The sequence below is a fragment of the Typha angustifolia genome, chromosome 3 (assembly GCF_048772165.1).
Source record: "Typha angustifolia cultivar Huaian chromosome 3, ASM4877216v1, whole genome shotgun sequence".
Lineage (NCBI taxonomy): Eukaryota > Viridiplantae > Streptophyta > Magnoliopsida > Poales > Typhaceae > Typha > Typha angustifolia.
The window spans coordinates 1,069,698-1,092,265 of NC_133241.1; the positions used below are offsets into that span (position 1 = coordinate 1,069,698).

At 38.1% G+C, this 22,568-nt stretch overlaps 3 protein-coding genes across 4 annotated transcripts; all 3 read right to left on the minus strand.

Annotated features, from left to right (window-relative positions):
• Nucleotides 1-66: 66 nt before the first annotated feature.
• On the minus strand, nt 67-8,591 carry LOC140780257 (6-phosphogluconate dehydrogenase, decarboxylating 3, chloroplastic-like). Of its 2 annotated transcripts, XR_012107475.1 has the most exons (6): nt 8,116-8,591; nt 6,495-7,702; nt 4,790-4,825; nt 963-1,144; nt 706-836; nt 67-502 (listed from the first exon to the last, which is right to left on the minus strand). XR_012107475.1 is itself a non-coding variant. In XM_073125676.1 (2 exons), the coding sequence occupies exons 1-2, from the start codon at nt 8,442-8,444 to the stop codon at nt 6,547-6,549; spliced, it is 1,485 nt and encodes a 494-aa protein (XP_072981777.1). In that variant the 5' UTR covers nt 8,445-8,591; the 3' UTR covers nt 6,306-6,546. The 2 variants fall into 2 exon arrangements, 1 of the variants encoding a protein (XP_072981777.1); XM_073125676.1 differs by lacking the exons at nt 67-502; nt 706-836; nt 963-1,144; nt 4,790-4,825 and having other exon boundaries at nt 6,306-7,702.
• Nucleotides 8,592-9,765: 1,174 nt separating this feature from the next.
• LOC140758244 (uncharacterized) lies at nt 9,766-14,128 on the minus strand. Its single transcript, XM_073094340.1, has 4 exons — nt 14,001-14,128; nt 13,321-13,766; nt 13,076-13,198; nt 9,766-11,430 (listed from the first exon to the last, which is right to left on the minus strand). The coding sequence occupies exons 2-4, from the start codon at nt 13,747-13,749 to the stop codon at nt 10,090-10,092; spliced, it is 1,893 nt and encodes a 630-aa protein (XP_072950441.1). The 5' UTR covers nt 13,750-13,766; nt 14,001-14,128; the 3' UTR covers nt 9,766-10,089.
• Nucleotides 14,129-15,459: 1,331 nt separating this feature from the next.
• LOC140758075 (DNA replication licensing factor MCM2) lies at nt 15,460-21,407 on the minus strand. Its single transcript, XM_073094092.1, has 18 exons — nt 21,305-21,407; nt 20,971-21,197; nt 20,701-20,879; nt 19,689-19,849; nt 19,399-19,588; nt 19,039-19,258; nt 18,730-18,937; nt 18,427-18,561; nt 18,153-18,344; nt 17,892-18,064; nt 17,621-17,809; nt 17,421-17,537; nt 17,261-17,345; nt 17,023-17,172; nt 16,819-16,944; nt 16,522-16,704; nt 15,957-16,118; nt 15,460-15,871 (listed from the first exon to the last, which is right to left on the minus strand). Exons 1-18 carry the CDS (start codon nt 21,308-21,310, stop codon nt 15,755-15,757), a joined length of 2,820 nt encoding a protein of 939 aa, XP_072950193.1. The 5' UTR covers nt 21,311-21,407; the 3' UTR covers nt 15,460-15,754.
• Nucleotides 21,408-22,568: the final 1,161 nt, after the last annotated feature.

Below are 22,568 nucleotides of genomic sequence, written 5' to 3' on the forward strand. Positions count from 1 at the left end.
AGGACTCTACATCAAAATAAATGCCAATGTTAGATATTAATTAACGAAACAAGTGACGAAACCAAGTAGAATAACAATATTCTCTTTCTTCATTTGATAGGACTCTACATCAATTTATGCTAGAAAACATTGCTCGTGACTGATATAATATACTAAGGTATACAATAGGTTATGTACTGCTATTAAGAAGCAATAAGGCAAGCAGAAGTTATAGATGTTACATACCTTTTGTACAATCTTGAGTTACCACCAATTCACCACTACAACAGTCATGCAATTAACAGCCACCGCAGACAGCATCTGATCTTGGATTATCGCTAATCTTCGTCCTATTTGTCCGGTCGGCCATTACAGACAAGTTTTTGAAGTGTTAACAGCTAATACACCATTAAACCGTTATTAGCCGTTGTAATGCCCTGTAATCAACATCATCGATCACCATCATAATGGCAGCACTGCAACGTGTGGTAACAACAATTCGGTGCCCCACCCACTAGTATCCCTGTTAGACGTTGACAACATCACTAGTCTAAGAAAAAACAACTAAATGCTAAAATCTTCCTAAATCTAATGTTCCAGAAAAGATTCTATGGCTGGGTAGAAGTAATGTAAGCATCACAAGAAGGTTCAGAAGCTTTCCGAACAAATGCGACAGGAGACAATTAAAGCCAGCTCCACAAAAGAATGCAGATATAGAGACTTAACAGTGATGAGTGAGAGGCCTTGTTGATCATCTAACTTCGCTCTCAAGCTTAGACTGCCTGACTTGTTTCCAATCTGCAGCTCAATTGATCTTCTATGTCAACTGTAACCCTGATCATTACCAGAATAAAGCACTGGAAGCAAATAGAAACGATATATTCACATTAAGTATCCAACAGTTTAAAATTATCCCCTCTTGAATGTAGAACAGAATAAATTTGATGTTTTTTTTTCTACACTTGAGTTCTTCTTGGACTGACCTGATCAACTGGGATCAGGGATAAGCACCAATGTTCTTTATTCTAGACCAAAGCAGCAACTGTTCTCAAGAATAAGTAGAAATTTGTTATAGAAATCAATATCCTTTCAACCTCAACCACTACTGTTCACTTTGAATGGTCATGGAGCTTGTTCTCTGTCCACTTTCCTCTCCACCACCAGGCTAAAAGAAGAGTATGAGTTAGATTTGCACAGCTACTTACTTTTTAAACACATTCTTTCCCCCTACCACCACAAAAGGAGCCCACAAGAACTCCACCAAAGTCCCTGTTGCACATGGATCTTAATAATAATAGTAACAATAAGCATCATCATCAATCATGCAAACCAATTAAACCCAATAGACAACTCAAGAATCAATCCAATGATCAATTTGAAGCCAAAATAAAGGACCATTAATACTACACACCTCCTATAGTATATCTGCAGTGCATCATTATTTTTAGGAGAAAGCAGAAGGTGGGACTTCATTGTCTGAAAGGACATTACATGCTCACTTCATAGACAAAATAATTATTAGAGTTAATGGAAAGAATATATAGGAATACACACGCTTAATCAACAAATCATGGCTTCAAAAGAAAAAGGAGGCCCTTACAGGACCATCATTGTACTGAGGGGCAAATTAGGAGAAGTCGATTGGACCTCTCTCTTAATCAAGACGTAAAGTGGTTCCTCTTTGCACCAGATTAATATATTAAACAATCTTTCCTATCAGTCGAAAGAAAGAAAGAAAGGTTCTCAGAGTAGGTAGTGATGTGCTTACACCAACTTGCACCACAAATAGCAAGGTCTCAAACAAAAGATTGTGGTTACTATCCCTCCACCACCTCATGCTAATTAAAGAAAGAACAGCATGCACTGATATCTTATAGACATAAAGATGTATCATTGCAGGAAAGAGCTTCGACAAAATAAAAGGTTCAGATGATGTTAAGAAGTAGATAACCTCTCATGACAACTATATGCAGAACATAGTTTAAGATGTTAACACATAGGAGTGCTTTCCAAGTATAGAGCTAAATTTATCCAGCATTGCATCAAATGAAAGGGTTGTCTGACAAAAGATGTGGAAGAATATTTTCCCAGAAGAGAATCGAACTGTGGGGACCTTAGATCACTAATGATTTGGAGCTTTCTAAATCACGAATGCTCCACATGTTATACTGAAAAGGGAAAGAATAAGCTCCACCAAAGTCAGGACCATACAAAAAGGCAGCTAAGGTTTAAATGGCTATCATTTTCCTCTTAAGGGCTATATATATCTTAGGTTCTTTTAGTAGGCTAGCTATGGTGGTAGAAGCAATACCAAGATTGAAGGCCAAAGATCACACCATCTGTCCAAGATAAAAGAAATTGTGCCCAAGAAAGTGATAAGAATGCCCCCCATTAGGTGAACCAGTTAGCTGTATGATCATCAGACGTTTCATAGTTGTAACATGCATATCTTAGTCAAAGAATGATGATAGTATGATACACACAACTAGTATACTTCAAAGCTACATCTTTTCACCTAATACAGAGTGCAGAAATTATATATGCAAAGGAGCACACAAATGTTCCGTGTCAAAAGTACAGCCAAACAAGAATGTTAAAAAACTAGTATTGGCCATACCACTTAACTAACTTGTAGTATATTCAAAGGAGCAGGATAAACATGTCATGCAAATATGCAGCTAGATCACGAACTTTAAATAAACAAATTAATTTTGGATCACAATGCTTAATTAAATTGTGGCTGGCAGATTCTACTGAAGAAAATTTATGAAGCTCAAAGATGACATCCAGGTAAGGTAGAATCTAAGGTTTTACAGCAGGTTGAAGATTGTATTTACAAAATGTGACTTGATAAACTTAATAAATTTAAAAAGGTCTAGAGCAGCATATCACTTTGATTATTCAAAAAGTGGAGATTGAAGAGGATATGACACGTAGAATTAGAGCATTATAGTTTAACAAAAAAGAGGAGTGCCAATGCCATCTTGTATGAGTGCTGTGCACCCATTAGAATAAAAGAAATGTTATTAATATGTAAGATGTACTTTATACATCAGCAAATGTTGGAGAGCAATGGAAATGGATGTCCAGAAATGGTCTTCTTGAAGAAAGAATGTTCAGAAAGATCCCAATCATGTTACTGTAGAATAAACAAGAAATAAGCAAGTTAAAGTAGCCCCACTTGAGACAAGGATGTGAAAAATCTCAGTGAAGGTGTCCAATGTAGCTCATATGGTGCATAGTAAGAATGATCAACTCAACTGAAATTTGAAGGTGCCGTAAGTTGAAGGGAAGAGAATAAAAAACAAGGAAAAAAGGGATATCTTTTGTCTATGATTATCGGGCATCAACTTCCAATGCTTGTTTTGGAAAGTATTATGTTCAAATGTGTCAAACCTGGACAAGAGCTGGTCATAAATGCAAGAATTAGAATAAGTATCACCTCTTAATCTCTGAGTCAAGTGTTATTCACCATTGCTGTATCAAGGGCAAAGCCACCCCCCCCCCCCCCCCCCCCCCCCCAACACACTTCAGGCCTTCTGATCTCTTCAAAGGTCAAGTACAGGCTTAAAATTGACAATTTTCCTCTTAGTTAGTGGACTCTGATAGGAAAAGCAGAATATAACAGAATAGATTAAGGGAACGCCTAAAAAGCAAACACTATATCAAGATGCCGAGATCTAAAACTAGGTTCCAAAACCTCCATGCTCAATGCTTGCACTATACATCATTATCGGTTTTCAACCAATAGAGTGAAATAAGAAAACTATTGTCCAGGAGAACATAATACCAATTTTTTTGACAAAACAACCAGCACTATTGGAACTCTTATATGCATATATGAGGATGACTAGCCAAACACACTGGTTCTCATTCAGGTCAGCCGAACATAGTAACGCATCAAATATTTTTCTGTTTAATTCTTAGAATTGATTAAAAGCTCTAAAAGTTGTTCCACTCTGCTATTAAAATTTCAGAAAACATGACTGAAGTATTGAACATACTTGACAGTCAATTCCAAGGAACAAAAAAATTGACAGGCCCAAAATTAAAACTTTGGGAATCTCATCAAAACCATTGCTTTAGGGTATTAGATATAACAGATGACAGATCCTTAAACAATAGAACTATCTTTTGGTAAAATGAAGCATAAGGAATTAATTTCTATCTTCTATTACTAGTATTGCTGGTGAGATGTTACAAACCAGATCTAGACGTAAAAAAAATTATGATGGTGGTAGCCTCATGAATTAAGGTTCTAATAGTTCTGATTTTACGAGAATCTGACGTCAAGATAAAAAGATATAAATAAAATAGTGGAGAAAGGTCAGAACGAGACAAAATAGTAAATATCCGACATTGCGGCGGTCGTCGAGAGGTGACGGACGGCAAAGAATGGTACTGGATGGCCACAAGGTAGGGTGGCTGCCGAAGGAAAATGGTGGCTAGGGTTTAAAAGATTAAAATGTTTCTACAATTACGATCTACTTCTAGAAAGATAAGGACAATCTAACGGCTACGATAAAAGATAAAAACGAAATAATAAAAATAATTTAATTCAATGATCATTCCACGAAAGATAATAATCAACACATGACCACTCCTATTTATAGGCGTAAAATACTAGGTGATCGAATTCATATAAGGATCATCCAATTTATTTAAAATTCAAAACAATAAGATAAAGCTAACTAACTCAATTTGACTCGACTGACTCAACTAACTCGACTCTTGTGGTCGGATCATAACATGAGAAAAATCTAGAAGTTAAGCAACCATCTTTCAATGAAATGAAGCATTAGGAACCAACCTTTGTCTTCTTTACGAGTATTACAGATGAGTAAACCTATAAGAAAAGGAAAACCAAATAAGTTTAGTACGAGAATTATTCTATAAGGCTTAGAAGATATCATATCACAAAAAGAGATACATCCTTAACCAAATATATTTGGCCAACAAATGTAAATTCTGATAAATCAAACATCACAAGATAAATTATCTAAGCTTTAGCTTATATCAATATAAGAATATAATGTGTCAATTAAACAATTAAAGTCCCTTGCAGGGCAAACCAACCTCTGCACTCCATAATATAAGGTGTATCGGGCTAAAGATCTATGTATACATTCTATCAAGTTGCTAGCCTACTACAATATGTCAAGCAATGCATAATTGGATGTTTATTTAGATGGTGAAGAGGGGAAAAAAAAGCTCTTGGAAAAACCTATAACTCTCCTTTACACAGATGTTGGCATCAGACTCATCCAGAAACCCATCAAAGTGTCACTTCATATCTACAAAATTCATTTTTAGCTTCCATATCCAGATCAAAGGTATACTCAAACCAAACAGCAAGTATGTTACCTCGAGAAACGATATATTTCAAAAAACAAGACGGAATATGAATTAGATCCATGCATGAGGAGAATAATTTTCTCACTTCACTATTTTGACCCTCAGCCCGTAGAAAAATGGAGAAAGAAAAGGATAGTGAAGAAATCATGACAAAACTGTGAAATCAAACCTTTATTAGATCTAGCATCTTAGATATGAAGAGGTTACAAAAGAAAGACAACGTTTTTTCTTCTTATCAGGAAGAAATAAAGAATATTCATTCATGCTTATAACCTTTCTTCAATAGAAAGTCACATCCAAGAGAGCAAAACAAAGAAAATGACTACGAGTATGGCATTGGAAATGGGGATCCTAGAGTTCCTAGAAGATCAAACCACCACCAAAGATGATTAATTAATTATAAACCACAAGGTAATCCAATCATGAAGATCAATAAGTATAGTGGCAGCTAACTACACAAATGCAGGACCCTTTCAATATAACAGGGCTAAATGGATCATTTTAAAGTAATAAAGGATAGGGTAACTTCTTAACCTACAATCCAATTAAATTTGGAATTCAGTATTATAACCCAAATCCATAATCAAGAGTCCAGTTTGCCAACATTTCAAGGTAAAATCAAATTGATATGCTATGTGATCATGCTACACCCATGATAACAATCATCCTACTAAGTACTAACTAATCAGTCCTACCAGCATTTGACTGCCAAAAAAGAAGAATAAGGAAAAATAATAGAACATCACTAGCAAACTTTTCTAGAAAAAAGTTATTGCATAAGTGAAATATGTATCATCATACCTTTTCAAAACAGCTGCATTAACACTATGTATATTGATATTTTAGCATTGCAGTAAAAGAAATCTCATAACACTGACTCAACCAACCAATGTTGTTTTCCCGGATCCTACTTACGGCACTGTATCCAAGAAATGCAACAAGCACAGAATCCAACATATAACATTCAGAGATACCAAAGCTAATTCATGTAAAACATAGAAGAAATTTAAGAGGACAAACTAAACCCATGTAACAATGAAAAGATAAAATCATTGCAACTAAAGACTTGTCCTGGGCATGCAATCTTAGGAGTTGCACCAATTATTAAAAGCACAAATTCGCCACCAAGAATTGAAAAATGGCAAGAAATTCAAGATAACCTGTCCAAGATCACTACGTTAATCACGAATACATTCAAAGGGTTTTGCTTCCTCAGTTGAAGACTCCAGCTGCACCAGACTTGGTCTTCCTTGCGATCTTGGACCACTCAGTGTGAAATGAACCAGGGTGGTCCACCCGCTCATAAGTGTGAGCACCGAAGTAGTCCCTCTGAGCCTGTACTAGATTTGCAGGCAGCCTGGCACGGCGATATGTATCAAAATATGCCAGGCTGGCACACATCCCAGGGGTGCTAATCCCAACCTCCACAGCAAGCCCCACCACCCTCCTCCATGCCGCCTGCCTTTGTACCATCTCCCTCGCGAACTCCGGGTCAACTATCAGGTTTGCAAGCCCACGGTTGCGCTCGTATGCTTTCTTAATCCTGTCAAGGAACCTTGCCCTAATAATGCAACCACCCTTCCAGATCCTAGCAAGCTCTCCAAGATTAAGGTTCCACCCCTTCTCCTCACTCTTAGCACGGAGCAAGTTCATCCCTTGTGCATAGCTACAGATCTTGGAAGCATATAATGCCTGCCTGACATCATCAATCAGCTTTTTCTTATCGATTGAACGACCAGAGAGGAGACCTGACTCCATTCCGGCTTGTTTGAGCACCTCTGCAGCAGCTACCCGCTCATCCTTGAGGCCACTAAGATACCTGCTATCAAGTGATGCGGCGATCGTCGGAGCAGCTATAGATAACTCAGCTGCCTGTTGCACCGTCCACTTCCCCGTGCCTTTCATTCCAGTCTTATCAAGAATCTTATCAACAAGTTCACCCCCACTGTGCTCATCAGGCACACAGAAAATATCAGCAGTGATCTCGACAAGGAAGCTCTCAAGCTCACCACGATTCCACTCCTCAAACACTGCCGCAATCTCAGAATTGGAGAGCCCCCCTGCCGAGCGCAACACGTCGTAGGCCTCAGCAATGAGTTGCATGTCACCATACTCGATGCCATTATGGACCATCTTGACAAAGTTTCCAGCTCCACCCTCACCAACAAAGGTGACACAGGGGCCATCATCAACCTGGGCAGCGGCACGAACAAGGATTTCCTCGACATTCTTATAGGCCTGGAGGTGGCCGCCAGGCATGAGGGAGGGGCCGTGGCGGGCACCATCTTCACCACCAGAGACGCCCATGCCGAGGTAGAGGAGGCCATGGGAGGCAGCCTCACGTTGGCGGCGCTCTGTGAGCTCATACCTATCATGAAACCACAAAAGATAAGGAACATTCAGTTTGGAACTTCCGGTATTTCCTCATGAGTATTGTTTATTCCAGAACAGGGGAAAAAAGCCAATCCAAATTCATCAGTATAATTAATTCATTCAATATACAAAAAACTGTGATTCTTCTTTAGCAAGGATACCTAATGTAACACTAATCTGATCTTATCGATACTAGCAGAGTGTTACAAAATTCATCAAAAAAGCTTACAACGGCAAGACAAATGAAAGATAAGAGAAGGAGAAAAAAAAAACAGAGAACAGATATACTACAATTTCCTTCCACAAAGGGGCGTAATCTACTCTATATAAAGTTATGAACATATCGATGCTCTATAACAGTAACAAATCATTCCCCTCGAAGAGGCCATCTCAAATCTATATTCTTACCACTCGTTGCCGCCGTCGATGATGGAATCGCCCGGGTCTAGGAACGGGAGGAGGGCGGAGATGGTCTGGTCGACGGGGTTGCCAGCCTTGACGAGGAGGATGATGGAGCGGGGCCGACGGATGGAGAGGACGAACTCGCGCGGAGAGTGGTGCCCCGATACGGGTAGGCTCCCCTCGTCGGAGGCGCGGGAGACCGTCTCGTCTACCTTGGAAGTCGTGCGGTTGTACACGGAGATCGGGAAGCCCTTCTCCGCGATGTTGAGGGCCAGGTTCTGCCCCATCACGGCGAGCCCCGCGAGGCCGATGCGAGATAGCACCGCCGACTCCATTAGGGTTAGGGTTTTGGGGAGAGGAGGGAGGAGGAGGTAGGTCGAGGAGGAGGAGTAGGAGGAGGAGGAGAAGAGGAGGGCAAAGTAGGTCAGAAGAGTGAGCACGGAAGAAGTAGATAGGTATCTTTTCCACTTCCCTCTCTCTAATTCCCCTTTATTCTTCTACAGGCCCTTAAGTAGAACAAGAAAAAGCAAGTAGCTTCCTAAATAATATGAAAGACGAGGTGGTTTTTGTAAATTACTGGGTCGAGTTGGCGGACTCGTCGAGGTTGTGAAAGGACGAAGGACCTTTTTAAAATAAGTTGCTCAGCGGACCTACCGAGGCATCCAAAGGCCGAACTAAAATTGTCAAATTGGCGCTTTGGCCCTTAAAACGTCGGACAAAACTAAAATTCTGAAACAAGGACATAGTAGGGTTTTTTTAAATACACCCTTTGCCACGTAGGATGCCAGCTAGGATCGGTAGGTTCGTTTCCCAGAAAAAAAAGAATGTTTTTTTTATTAAAGTTTTTTAATAAAATTAAAACATTATAATTAATGCCACGTAAGTGCCACGTCAATAAATACTAAATAACTCACTTTTCAAGATAACAATTTATATTGTAATATAATTTGATGTGATATAAAAAATAATGAATTTAAGAGATATTTTTGCAAATGGGCAAAGACTCGTTTATGGTGAATGGATGAGGAGAGGAGAGAGAGAGAGAGATTACAGAATAATTGAAATAATAGTTAATTAAAATAGTTATTATATTTTATTCACAAGTATAAAATATAGATAAAAGAATAGAGAAGAGAGAAGTAGGTATTAGTAAACTACTATTGAGATAAGTTGCTATTTCATTATTATACTAAGCTTATGCTTAGACATCGCCATTGCAGTAAAAGAATACTAATGTCTTATTGAATTCTTAGTAAAAGAAAGTTATTTAGAGATCAATTACATGAGAAAATAGTGAAGAACATAATAGTACCCTATATATAAATGATCTATATACTCTGCCTATCCATAGTATTAGATATATCTAAAATAAGGCTGTGTTTCGAACTTAATTAGTTTGTCATAGTTTTTAGTCTTAATTTTTTAAAAAATAAACTTGGTTAGATATTAAAAAAATTAAAAAAAAATTTAATTACTAAACCAAGTTAGAGATTTCTGAACTCAAAACAAATAAAGCCTAATATCTCTCTTTTCACTTTACCAAAAGACTACATACATTCTTGACCTCAAAGACAAGAATAGTTAGGGGTCATTTGGCATCATATATTTAAAATAAATGTATCTACATATATAAAATGTTATAAATTCTACGAAATGTCATTTCCGAACTAAAATAAGCTCAAATGCAACATCTTGACATTCACTTTAATGTTCACTTTAATTAAGTGAATGTCAAAAGGCATTCTCTCAATGTTTTAAAGGGAAGAAAAGAGGGGAGATATAAAACTTTGTTTACAATGATTTATCGTTTAACACTGTAGATGTTGCATCTTGAAGTAGATGAAACCAAATAGCCTCTTAATGGTTCAACTTGATACAAATATTAACTCTGCATTCATTGCTGCTTCCTCATAATCTCATCTTTGATTCATTCTTCCTAATTACTTTCACCATCTCGGAAACCTTGGACCCTTCACAACACTAATCACCCTTGTCTTGTAAAGCATGTAGTCTACTGCTTTGCCTTGTTGGACTTGCCAAACATTGTGGTAGAACATGTCTAGAACCAGCTAAGAAATGGCCTCTGAGTTCCTTTACTTGTTCATGTCTTTCTAAATTTTGATCCAGCTTCTTTGCTTCATCGTGTAAGAGATTATTCTTGTTGTAGAGTTTCTCTTCATCTAATTTACCACCCAACTTTTGAGAAGTTATGCTGAAATCTTGTTCGATTCCTTCTATGGTGCCTCCATCTGAAGAGCATTCACACCTTAACATGCTTTCACAGTTTGTGCTACTACGAACAATCTTTTTCTCATTTATAATTGATTTACCTTTGCATTCATCGACTGCAGTTGCATAACTCCAGCTGTAGCTTTTGTTGGAGCTATCCATGTTAAGTTCGATTGAGTGCAAGTCACTGTCTTCTGAATCAAATTCATCATCCTCTACTTGACCCTGATCCTCATCTTTCTCAAATTCTCTAACAATTAAGTCAGAGGCACTGGTTGTTTTGCAAGGATGTAGTTGCTTTTGATTCTTGACGTTGGAGTTGCATGCAACATCCTCTGATTCATTTAGAGGAAATACTTTTCTTTTTGATGTTAGAAACGTTTCAAGTTCATTCCTCAGTTGATCGATCGCTGCATGATTCTCCTCGAATTGGACCTTGGCTTCAGAGAGCTTCATCTGAACTCTTTCCTCACGCCACTCATTAGCAAGCTGAAGCATCTCCCTCTCCTCCTCCAGTTGTTCTTGTACATTAGCAGACACCATTCTCAGCTCTTCCACGTGAGCCTTGTCCTCGGCAACCCCTCTTACGAGTTCATTGCAAATCTCTTCAATTATTTCTCTCGATCTTCTCTCACTCTGAAGTTCTTCGGTTGCCTCAAGTAATGAGGCTGTCGTCTGGGCTAACTCCGCGCCAAGTTTTTTATTCAGCTTCTCTGCTTTTCTCCTCATCTTTTCTTCTGCTTTAAGCTCCTTCAGGATTGAGTGAACAACACTACTGATCTTTTCCTTCTCTTTACTTTTCCATGCTTCATTTTCTTCAGAAAGCTGCATCATAGTGCAGCTAACTTCACTAATATCAGATTGTTGTTCTCGGATAAGCTGATCCACATGCACAAGAGCCTTATTCAGCTGAGTACAAAGAGCTGACACAAGGGACACAGCCGATGAAGGCATCTCTCCACGTGCCGAGATTTTGAGTACTGCTTTCAGGAGCCCTTTTGATGCAGCTAAGCAATTATTTAGATCCTTCAAGCGGCTGGCATTTCTTTTAGATGAATTTGCTGGAGCAAGGTTTCGAGAACATGTTTGAAACTGCATTGCATTATGACTCGATCAAGAAACATGTTTATCTAGTAAGTCCATTCTACTGTGTAGTATGGAGCAAAAGCAAGAAAATTGAATATCGAGGTCAAGTTCTAGTTCACTCGCATGCTATCAAGTGATAATTACCTAGACAACTTACAAGTTCTTTTGCATATCTGGATTTTGGAAAATTCTTGCACAAGTACATACAGGCCTCCAAATCAATAGTTCAATTTGCAGAATTTCGTTCTCTTTAGCTTGCACTTTTGTAGTAATTTCAAGTTATGCATTCTATAAAATGTCCTTAACTCATAAAGTTCCGGTACTTTCACGTTTTCGCCACCCACTTCTTCAACCAGATTCCATTAATTTTGAATATTACACACTTGTAATGGAAATCCTAAGTATTGTGCCGGTTGTCGATACGTTGAGTGGACAAAAGTAGAATCAGGCCAACTATGTAAAGAACTTAACAAAGCTTTTCCTATTTCTAGAGCTTTAGGTCTAATATTTTTCCATGCCCAAGGGAAAAACGTGCTTCTGTTTGAAAATTTAGCCAGAGATGCAAATGCATGACATGACATGGCTGATCATTGTTAAGAAACTAACCATGAAGTTTCTATCATAAGTCAGGGAAGTATAGACAAATAACATCCGAAAGTGCAACTCTACAGACAATTCCTTATACAGTCTATTGAAATCATTCGTTCTTCATAGTTAATTATATACCTAGCATTCAAGATTACCCTAGCTTATGACACCAACTATATGGATCAATTTATCATTGTCATGAAACACACAAATCTGTACTGTGTGTGGAGTCTAAGTAATCATTTCAGAATGAGAATGCTTGTCGTGGAGTTACAGATTTTACCTAATAAATCACATGAGGTGCTCTAATAGACAAGCCCTATCAACTCCACAGTTTGGACCTACCAAAACAACGAAGTAGAAAAACATAAGATGGCCAGTCATACTCCTCAAGCTCCTCTCTCATGGCTTCACTATCTCCTAGATCCCTCATGGCCACTCCATTAGAGTCTAAGAACAACCATTTTGACATAGTAAGAGACAGGAGGTCAAGCATCTGTTTCACAAGATAAGCTCTCAAAATGGAGTCGACCTCGGGATAAGAACCTTTAAGTTTTAAGACCTTGAGGTGCTAGCAATGTCGTTAAAATACTTAAGAAGCACTAAAAGCCTCATATATCATGAAAAAGTGAACTATAAGAAAAGTGATTACATATTTCTACACTCAATTCGGAGAACTACTCTTTGTTGATTGAAACTATTCTATTGGGTTTCTATCGTACACATTTATAATCAGAAACAAACAGAAATTCTGATGCTCCTACTGCTAGTATAAACTTCCATTCTCATAGAGACTAGTAGGGTGTAAAAATATTATCTACAAAAGATCGATGGTAAAAATACAATACAAGGAACAAAGGTAGCTCTACCATTTATGTTTAAGATTTAGAGTGAAGATTTTAAGCAGTGCTTAAAATCAAGAGATCTTCTTTCATGTTTCAACTTGGAAGTCTCAACAGATATAATTATCACCAAAGAGCAAATATTGACAAGGAAAAACAACACTAAGAACTCAAATGAATAAAAAGAAAGAAGATTAGGGATTGCTTGGATAGTTGGATACCTCTAATGCGCTGGCATTGCTGAATAAATCTGATGATCTGCAATTTTGCTCATCATACGAGGATTTTTTGTAATCCGATGCCATCATTCTCATTCGACTGCTACTTCTTGCTTGATTCAATACCTATAAAATATAAAGAAAAGATGGGAACAAGAAATTGATACTCATTAGATGAGGAAACTTTACAAACACAAACAAGATAACATTGACGCAAAAAACTAAAACAATATCTATCTTATACTCACTTCTGAAACAGGATGTCTAGACCTTGCAATCCTCCATCTTCCTCTCATCTCGTTCTTAAGTTTCTTCTCTTGCAAGTCCTCAATCATTCTTGCTGAAGGAACATCACTCATTTTCCACAGAAGAGTAGCAAGCTTTCTAGCCGAAATCGGTGATTGCATTCTTCCAATAAAGTCATAAGATTTCTGATTTTGAAATGTCTTAGAAATCCCTACACTAGAAGATTGTGATCCAACACTAATCTTCCACATTGGAACTAGTATGCTGGATCCTCCCCTCCTCCTAATTAGAATTGCCCTCTTAACACCATTCTTCTTCAAAATAGAAGAAGCCACGGATGATGATGATGATGACGACGAAGAACAACCTCTCATTCGGATCTTGTGAGGCCCACCAAATGATTCAGTGATACCCACATTGTGTCTCGGCATCCTGGGATTGGTTTTATCTAATTACCAATATCAAGTTATATAACGCAAAGAGGTTATCAGAAGGTACATAGACTCCAATCTACAGAAGAAACTAGTAAAAAACAACAAATTTAACGTCAAAAGAGAAGAGCTGCGAAGCGCATTCCTTCTCAAACCCAACCCAAACGGAGAAAAACCTCAGATACCCATTAAAATTTAGACACCGAGGAACGAGAAAAATCCAAACTCTATCAAAGAGATGACTCGAGTACCCTCATCCGAGAGCAGGGGAAGACGTGAGGAGGCGGTTCTTAAAGGCAATGGCGAGAAGAGATAGCACACGAGTGGGGGGAGGGAGGGTGGGTGTGGGGCCGGGGCCGAGCCGATTCCCCTCGTCGAACAACTCCCGATCGGCTGTCGTTGCTGTCCGCTGTGCTGCCCCCCACCAGCAAAGGAGCACAGGTTGGATTCACGTGCGCTCGGGTGTGGTTCCGTATAATTGAGATTTGCTAAATTAATGAGGTTGTTAAGCCCCCTAATTACTTCGTATCACGGAGGATTGGGTTCACTCTTATGAAACTTTACAATTCACACCCTATCTTTTCTTGAATTAACGATCAACAACCTAACTTTTATTAGTGTTTACATCGAAAAGTAATTATTAAAAAAAAAACTAGGGTGTGAAATGTAAAATTTCCTTGGTATTAGAAGAGTTAGGTAAACAAAGAAACTAATCCATCTCCATGACATGAATGACATGTCCACATGGGATGTCAAGTAAATACCATACATTGATAATGGCTACCTGCAACATTAGCCTTAGGCAATAGACATCAATTAACGCACAGAGAAAAAAAAAATACTATAAAACAAACACTAGATTAAAAGTATTCTCATACTATATACTATCGATGACTAAGTGCTCGTTTTTATAACATAAAAGTTCCCCGTTACCAGTGAACTTTCCCGTTATCTCGCTCTAATTAATCAGAGAGCGAGAGAGGTGACATTGTCGTGGATAATGCCACTCTTGCATGAGACATGCATGCATCGACGTGACGTGAAAACGCCGTTGATGGGGAACACACAATTCTTTTCTCGTTGGTGTTGAGTTATGTGTAAATTTTTTTTGGGGGGGGGGGGGGGGGGGGAACGTAGGGTTTGCAATTTTGGAGGCTTTGTGGATGTCACTTCCGCCCTCCATTTGCATATAATATAAAGGTGGCATTTGGTTCATATATAAAAGTATAATGCACGTTATCGCTATCTCTACAAGATATTTGTTTCGCCTAACCAACTTGCATTTCTATGGTTTTTAGTTAAACGTGATATAACAAAAAGAAAGAAAAGAAAAGAAATACATGCTGGCAGATGTGATAACTTTTTAGTGGCATGTATAATAGTCATCAAACTAGTCGAGGGGAAATATGATATTCTAAAGAATGTGAGGGTAAATTTGACATTCTTGGATTTTTTTAATCACATAAAAGTATAAACATTAGAAAAATTTCTGGATTTTCTGGTTTCAGCTCACTCAAGATCTCCTACTCATTACCGCGATTTGCTTTAACAGCTAAATCTGCATGACTAGGCACCTTTTATAGTTTATAGTTCCTTGATGTTCTTCTCTCAAGAAAAAGGAAAAGAAAAGGAATCTATAGTATGTTCAAACAGAAGCTACATTGAGCCATTTCGATCACTGTACAGAACTATGAGTCAAATCTCTTCATATCAGGAACACTCGGCTATGAGAACTAATAAAAACTAGTTCAAAACATTAAGTTGCACACAACTCTAATTATTAGTTCACATGAACATACAAAATGAAGGGGATAAGAACTACAAAACGGAATTAGATGGAATACATCTTAATTCTTCCTACTTTCTTTACAAGATGGATTTAGCTGGGCCAACCAGTATTAAATAGCTTCATAGAAAAGCTAGGTATCCAGATACTGTATGAACTTAACCAAGCACATATAAGGTATATCTCACTTTCGCAAATTAAATAAAGGCAACACAGATCTCATGTTGCAACTGGATGTCTGATCACCCCGCGTCCTTCATCCAGAACAAAGCTGCTATTTCTGAAATGAGTGCTAGAGAAGAACGGTCTCAAATCAAAAATTTCATACTCTTGAGCCTGCATCAACCAAAAACCTATCTTAGAGGACTGGGCAGGAAGGTAGAATGGCAGCAGTGAACAAGGATAATTTTGTCATTCTAACCTTGGACTGCAGCTCTTCAACTTTTACCTCAACATGGGTGAGGTTTCTGGTTGATCCTGAAACAATTTCTTCAAAATGCAGCGCATCCTTCACAAGGATGCGTAGAAGATGCAGAAGCAACTCGTTGAAGTCCTTTTTGAATGTCATGTACTTCCTGAAGCTCTGCATACAAGATACAGAAATAGAGTCAATTCTCATTGATGGTTCTTGACCTCCTATAAGATTATTGTTAATAAACTCAAAGATATTGACTGTGGAATGGAGTATGGAAGCTCAGTCTGTTCTGTGAAACATATCATGATTGGAATAAGGAACTGGATTTAGTTGAGTGGGTCAACTGATTTGTGTATCACTTCAAATTCTGTGAAGAGGCCCAGGGGCTCAAAATTAAAGGATGCAGAGCTTAATAGAAGGATCCATGAGTTATTGACTCTCATAATAATGCGTGGTGTCACTGATTAAAAGCTGCCTTAACTTCTTTAAAAGCAATTTGATGGGTCGTCCAAAGACTCAACTAAGATCCTGTCTATACTTCATTTTCTAAAGACAGACCATCCAGTCATACCTTTTGTAGTGCTTTCTGGACTCCAAATTTTTGAGTTGAGATGAATGAATCAAGCAAGACACGTATGGCCATGTCAACATCTTCTTGTGACACATAGCCCCGCAAATGCATTCTTGCATGTGCTTCTGACATCCGAATCATTGACTCAATATGCCTTACTGCAATTGGAACTCCTTGACCATGCTGCAGAAATAGTTCGACAATGAGTAGATATAATTGAAGAACAGATATGCTGCTTTTGAAAAGCCAATAATTTTTCATGAAGCAGAAAAAGACAAAGATCACCAAAAGTCTCACCGATGACTCGCGCCGAAGTTCAGCATAAACATGTGTGAGTTTATCCAAGTCAGCATCATGCAATTTGGGGAAGACGTTCAACTTGGCGTACATTATATACTTCTTGAGCATGTCTTGGGAAAGTATCTGATCATGTACTGTATAGTTAGACAATATGGAAGGATAATTTCAGGACACTATCTTGCTTAAGAGACAAATTGACACCTCTGGATCAGCGGGTGCAGCAGAGGTCAGATCATCTTGAGAGTCATTTGCAGCCCTGTCTTCCAAAACAGCCCCCTTTGGTTGAGATCTTGCATGACTATCTACAACAAATCTTGCCAGCATTTCATCTGTAACTGGATCAACAATATCCTGCACTCAAATAAGAAAATTTTGTTATGAATGAAATGAATAGAGACACCATGTCAGATGATTTCAAGTATTTAGAACCAGATTCCACCTTAACAACACAAAGGACATCGAATCGTGATATGATGGGATCAGTCAGTTCCACATTTTGAGAGAATGTCTTTGATGAATCATATCTGATCATATAAGTATGTCAGACTATATGCTTAACCAGTGACTCTATAAGTAACTTCCCAGGGAATTCAATGTACCTTCCTCCTACAGGATTTGCAGCAGCAATGACACTACAGCGGGCCTGGAGAGATGTAACAATTCCTGCCTTTGATATACTGATACTCTGCTGTTCCATGGCTTCATGAATACTGACCCTGCAATTAGTAAAAGCTAATCGAGAGTAAGTGGAAAGCAAATAGGTCCATAGTGAATGATCTTTCAAATAAGAGTATTTAACCTGTCCTGATCATTCATTTTGTCAAATTCATCTATTAAGCAGATTCCTCTGTCTGCTAGAACAAGTGCACCTCCTTCGAGGGTCCATTCCCTTGTCACAGGATCCTTGTGCACTGCTGCCGTGAGTCCAACAGCAGAAGCCCCTTTACCTGTTGTATAAACAGCCCTATGGCCAGTCTTTTCAACATACCTATGAAACAAAAGATAAGAACATTGGTTTATCTCCAGAAAGCAAGTAAATTATCATCTTCCCTGTGTCATGCTGCTCTTACTTGAGGAATTGAGATTTCGCAGTGCCTGGATCACCAAGGAGGAGGCAATTTATATCCCCTCTTAGTCGATGTTTCCCCTTTACATTCTTCTCCTGCCCGCCAAACATGGCAAGGGCAATTGCTGTCTTAATATCTTCATGACCATAGATTGATGGGGCAATAGATTTGATAATCTGTGTTCAGTTTTACATCTTTTAATCAATGCGTGTTTCATTGAAATAATGGAGAACATGAAGCAACAGAAATTTTTGACCAACAAACCCTTTCTCCAATCCTTGGATCTTTGGACAGCTTCTCAATCTCTGCCTTGTCCTCATCAGTAAGTTTGTATGCAGAGAAGAGGTCCTGTTTTTTTGCAATATGGTTTGCCTCAACTACTGTGGCAAACACAGGAAACCCATTTTTTGTGTTCAATGATAAGTCAAAGTTATTGGTGTATATACCTGTGACCTCCTGAAAAAGGACAAATGGGGCAGTTCATGACTACTAGTTCCAGTACTATGAACTAAAATATATGTTACGTGTGAGAAATTACAATTTCTTCTCCTGGACGAGCACAGTCAATCAGATCATTCAGAAGTATCACTTCCTTGTATCTTGGAAGTCTACCAGCAGGCACAATTCCGGGACTCTCCTGAAGGGTGAGTTTCTGATAGTTCCTGTATATTGTCTGCATCAAGGCATTGTTAGATTGATCATGAAAAGGAATGCTCCTAAATGCATAGTAATGAAATGTGCTGCTTAGACCTTCATCTACATACTATCTGCTATGAAGTTAAAGTCATGGAAACTATTATATGTCTCTGCTATGCTGAATAAGGAATTGACTGTAACTCACTTGCTCAACATTGATAGTGAATGGTCCTTTGGATTGGCATTCTGGACAAGATCCAACCTTTACTTCTGAGTAAGAGTTCTGGAAGAAAGGGCCAAGAATAGTTCCACATTTGTTGCAATCATACTTGACCTGCTGCAGCTGGGGGAAAACCCCAGAGCGTCGAGTAACAACACCTCCTATACAGATCATTGTGTTCAGATGTATCTGCCTGAGGTGTCCGAAGTATAGATGCATCAAAAGGATATTCACCATGAAGAGAAATAAAATCTCTGAAAAGATCATGATACATATTAAAATTATTGTTGTTACCTGATATTACGTATCTGATCATAAACAGGTAAATTAGTGATACGGACGTAGATCTTTTGATGAATGTTCTTGTAATTCTTGTGAAAATCAAAAACAACATTCCTTGCAACTTCTTCCATAACTTCAAGCACTGACTGAGGTGCATCAGCAAGCCAGATAGCAATGTTTGGATGAATGTAAATAAATTGCTTGTAATCTATCTCTAAACTACATTTATTAGCTGCACAGAAAGGTAAAAAAAGAAAATCAGAGAAGTGATCAGGATTGCCACAACATATAGAGTGCTACTAAGTTATTATCATATTAAAGAGCCTTCCTTATCTCAAACACAAAAAAGATAGACAGAGAGTTAGGCAATACCAAGGACCATCTCATTAATCAATCGAACATATTCAAAATCTCCTTGTTCATTCTTGGGGTTCACATATGTAAGCAGAAATTCCTTGAATTTCTTGGCTATAAATCGACGTACTTCATCTCTTGTAACCCACTCTCTCAGTGTTCCTTGGACATGGTACATATTCATCTCAGCTTCATCATCATACTCATCCTATAAAATGTAGGTTGACCAAATTAAGGTGATGTGTATGAGCAGATTCAAACATGCCTTTAACCTCAAAGTTCACCACTCCCAATAAGATAATCATTACCTCATATGGGTCGTCATATGTCTGATCAGTATTTGGTGGAGATCTTCCTGGTGCACCTGACATGGCGGCATCACCATCATCATCACTTCTTGCTCCACTTGGTGGCCTAAAATCAGCTCTATGCCGTTTCGGGCGCCTAAAGTTCATATCCTCATCTGTATCTGCAATCAGACAGCTCACTTGCTATGACTTCCATATGCAAAAGAATGTGAGTCATAGTAACTTACAAAAGGTTTAAATGCCAAAACCTTAATCTCAAGAGACAGGAATCTTGATTCCTATGTTACTGATAGACACAGTACTAAGAACCTCATCAGACCAACAGTGCATCGGGAAATAAACAAAAGATCAATTGGAAGATCTATAGAAGACAAGATATTACAAGAAGTCCATAAGGTATCAGAACATCATTTCTTGTAAAACACACCCAACAAGAAGCAGAGTAACTAAAATCACTAATGCAACAACCCCTAAAAAAAGTTCATGTATTGCAGCTATATCACCAAGAAATTAAGTTACCACTGCAGCTTAAATCTCCCAAAGACCATTCTCTTCTGGCAAGCTTTGGCTTTCCAAGTTAAATTTTAAAAAAAATCAAGATTTTCTATGTCAACAAACTGAAATACTAAAGAATATCTATACTTAAAATGTCAATAAATTGAAATACTAAAGCAAGTCTATATTTTAAATGACAAAATGAAATACTAAAGAAAGTCTATACAATGACCTCATTTAGATGCCAGCAACACTCATCAAATACACAAACAAAATTGTCATCATTGGGTCATTGGGTGAACTCTTTACACAGATTAATTAAAAGAAAGGTAAACATTCATCATATCAGCTGCCTCTTAATCTATCCTCTAAGTTCTTCAAACAAGATTCATTTTTTAATATCATCACTTTTTTGTTGTCAATTATTCCTTCTTTATAAAATGGTTTCTTCCGCAAGTAACTATCCAACCGTGATCAGATCGAAGTACCATTTTTATAAAAGGGGAAGAACAATTACCCTGATCGTGAAGCAGGCGAGGCAGCTTGCGATCACCGGTGCGTGTATCCCTCGCATCAAGCTCGACCTCCGCGGCTCTTCGATCAGCCATGATCTGATCCAGATCTCTCTCATCCTCCATTGAATCGTCGAGCCCCAGCGACTCGTACTGGTCGTGCTCGTCCATCTGCCGGTAATCACTACCCCAAATTTCCACCACCACATAACATCAGCACAAACACTAAGACGACATACAAAAAGAAAAAGTGCTAGGGTTTCAGTGGTGCTCACTCCAAGTAGTTATCATGGAAAAGATCCTCTCCTTCCTCCTCCTCCTCAGCCCCCATATCGCCGCCGGCGTCGTCGTCTTCCGGGATGACATGGGGATCGACGGCAGCCTCATCGCCATCTTCGGAGAAGGAGTCAGTGGTCCGGCTCGTATTCGGCGGAAGCCTATCTGTGCTGAACCCCGCCGAGGTCGGCGATCTGGGTGTTGATGGAGGGTTCTCTGAATCACCCTAGAGAACAAGAGAGAGAGGGAGAGAGAGAGAGAGAGAGAGTTAAATGGGCAAAATTTGGAGATGAGAGGAGAGAAATGGAAGAGGAAGGGATTTGCGAAGCTTACCGGCATCGATTAGGGTTTTGTTTCTCTTTCTCTTCCTCTTTGCTTTCTCCTCCTCGTTCTTGCCTTCCAAGTGGAGTTCGTGAAACAAGATCTGGCTTCTTTTGTTAGGAGAGAGGAGGTGAGATTTTGGCGGGAAAGTTTGGCGCCATAACTGCCGGGTTCTCGCGCTCTCCTGTGGTGACGAGAGGTAAAGCCTAGGAATATTATGGGCTGGACCGCAAGGTAGGCCCAAGCCCGGCCCAATAACTTGGTCTTATTTTTGTCTATCAGTTATATAAAATATTAAGCGTTTATTTTAGAGTAAGAGTTTAGCAACGTGTATAATTTGAAGTCTCAATTAGATTGATTAACATGTCAATTGAAGTTTGATAGAACCTAAATATCTCTGTAACTAGAGCTATAAGGAAGCAGTAATCTCCGGATCTACATGCAATGATGTATTTTTACAAAGAGGTGGCGTGTTTGGGTGAAAAATATGCCACATTAAGTTCAACCCCACCTGCTATCTGACCAAATTCGGATACATATAAGATCTTTGTAAAAAAACTTAGATAATTTATAATTTTTAGTTTGCTTGTTTAAATGATGAATATAAATGTTGTTACTAATAATATGTTCTATATTATTTATAGAAATTAATTTTACTAGTTTCATATGTATTTGACATGCAAGATTTGTTTTTTAAAATTCTTAATATTTTTGCATTAATTGCCTCCAAATAAAAGGTCATAATTCTTTTAAAATTTGATACGCATTTGTTTTAATCCAATTATCTATCAAAAAATTATCCGTATCTCTTTAATTAAGATATTGTTTTAAATTTTATTATTTGTCTAATATCTATATTTAGATTCATATCATAATAAAAAAATATAAATTCATATATGAGTTAAGCACTATTCACTTTATTGGCATACCATATTGACTAGTCTCACTCAGAAATAGAAATGAAATCATCAGCCTTGTCTAAATCACCTCTATTCTATTGGGCTTTGAAGAATATTTCTCATCAATTCCATTTAGACTGTTGCATTTTTTCCCCATCTAAGGAAAATTGATTCTCTGCTCACTCCGTATCTAACATTGGGGCTTTTAATTTTTTTTAAAAGGTATTTTGTAGTCAAATAAGCTCTTTGGTGTATGAGCAGTTTAATCCTAGATTATTTTAATTTTTAATTTGACTTCTTAAAAAGTTGATGACTTAGGATTTATGTTATTTTTCACATAACTTGACATCAAGACAACTTGATATAATTACTTAAAG

What these genes read in the sequence shown, in the direction of transcription:
- LOC140780257 (XM_073125676.1), bottom strand. Translation starts at nt 8,444, where the DNA reads ATGGAGTCGGCGGTGCTATCTCGCATCGGCCTCGCGGGGCTCGCCGTG. An exon ending in ATCGACGGCGGCAACGAGTG is followed by an intron (nt 7,703 to 8,115) that starts GTAAGAATATAG and finishes GTTTCATGATAG; the next exon opens with GTATGAGCTCACAGAGCGCC.
- LOC140758075 (XM_073094092.1), bottom strand. An exon ending in TCGCCTGCTTCACGATCAGG is followed by an intron (nt 19,850 to 20,700) that starts GTAATTGTTCTT and finishes GTCTGATTGCAG; the next exon opens with ATACAGATGAGGATATGAAC. An exon ending in CTCGTCCAGGAGAAGAAATT is followed by an intron (nt 18,345 to 18,426) that starts GTAATTTCTCAC and finishes GTCCTTTTTCAG; the next exon opens with GAGGTCACAGGTATATACAC.
- LOC140758244 (XM_073094340.1), bottom strand. Translation starts at nt 13,749, where the DNA reads ATGCCGAGACACAATGTGGGTATCACTGAATCATTTGGTGGGCCTCAC. An exon ending in CTAGACATCCTGTTTCAGAA is followed by an intron (nt 13,199 to 13,320) that starts GTGAGTATAAGA and finishes TATATTTTATAG; the next exon opens with GTATTGAATCAAGCAAGAAG. An exon ending in GCAATGCCAGCGCATTAGAG is followed by an intron (nt 11,431 to 13,075) that starts GTATCCAACTAT and finishes AATGCAATGCAG; the next exon opens with TTTCAAACATGTTCTCGAAA.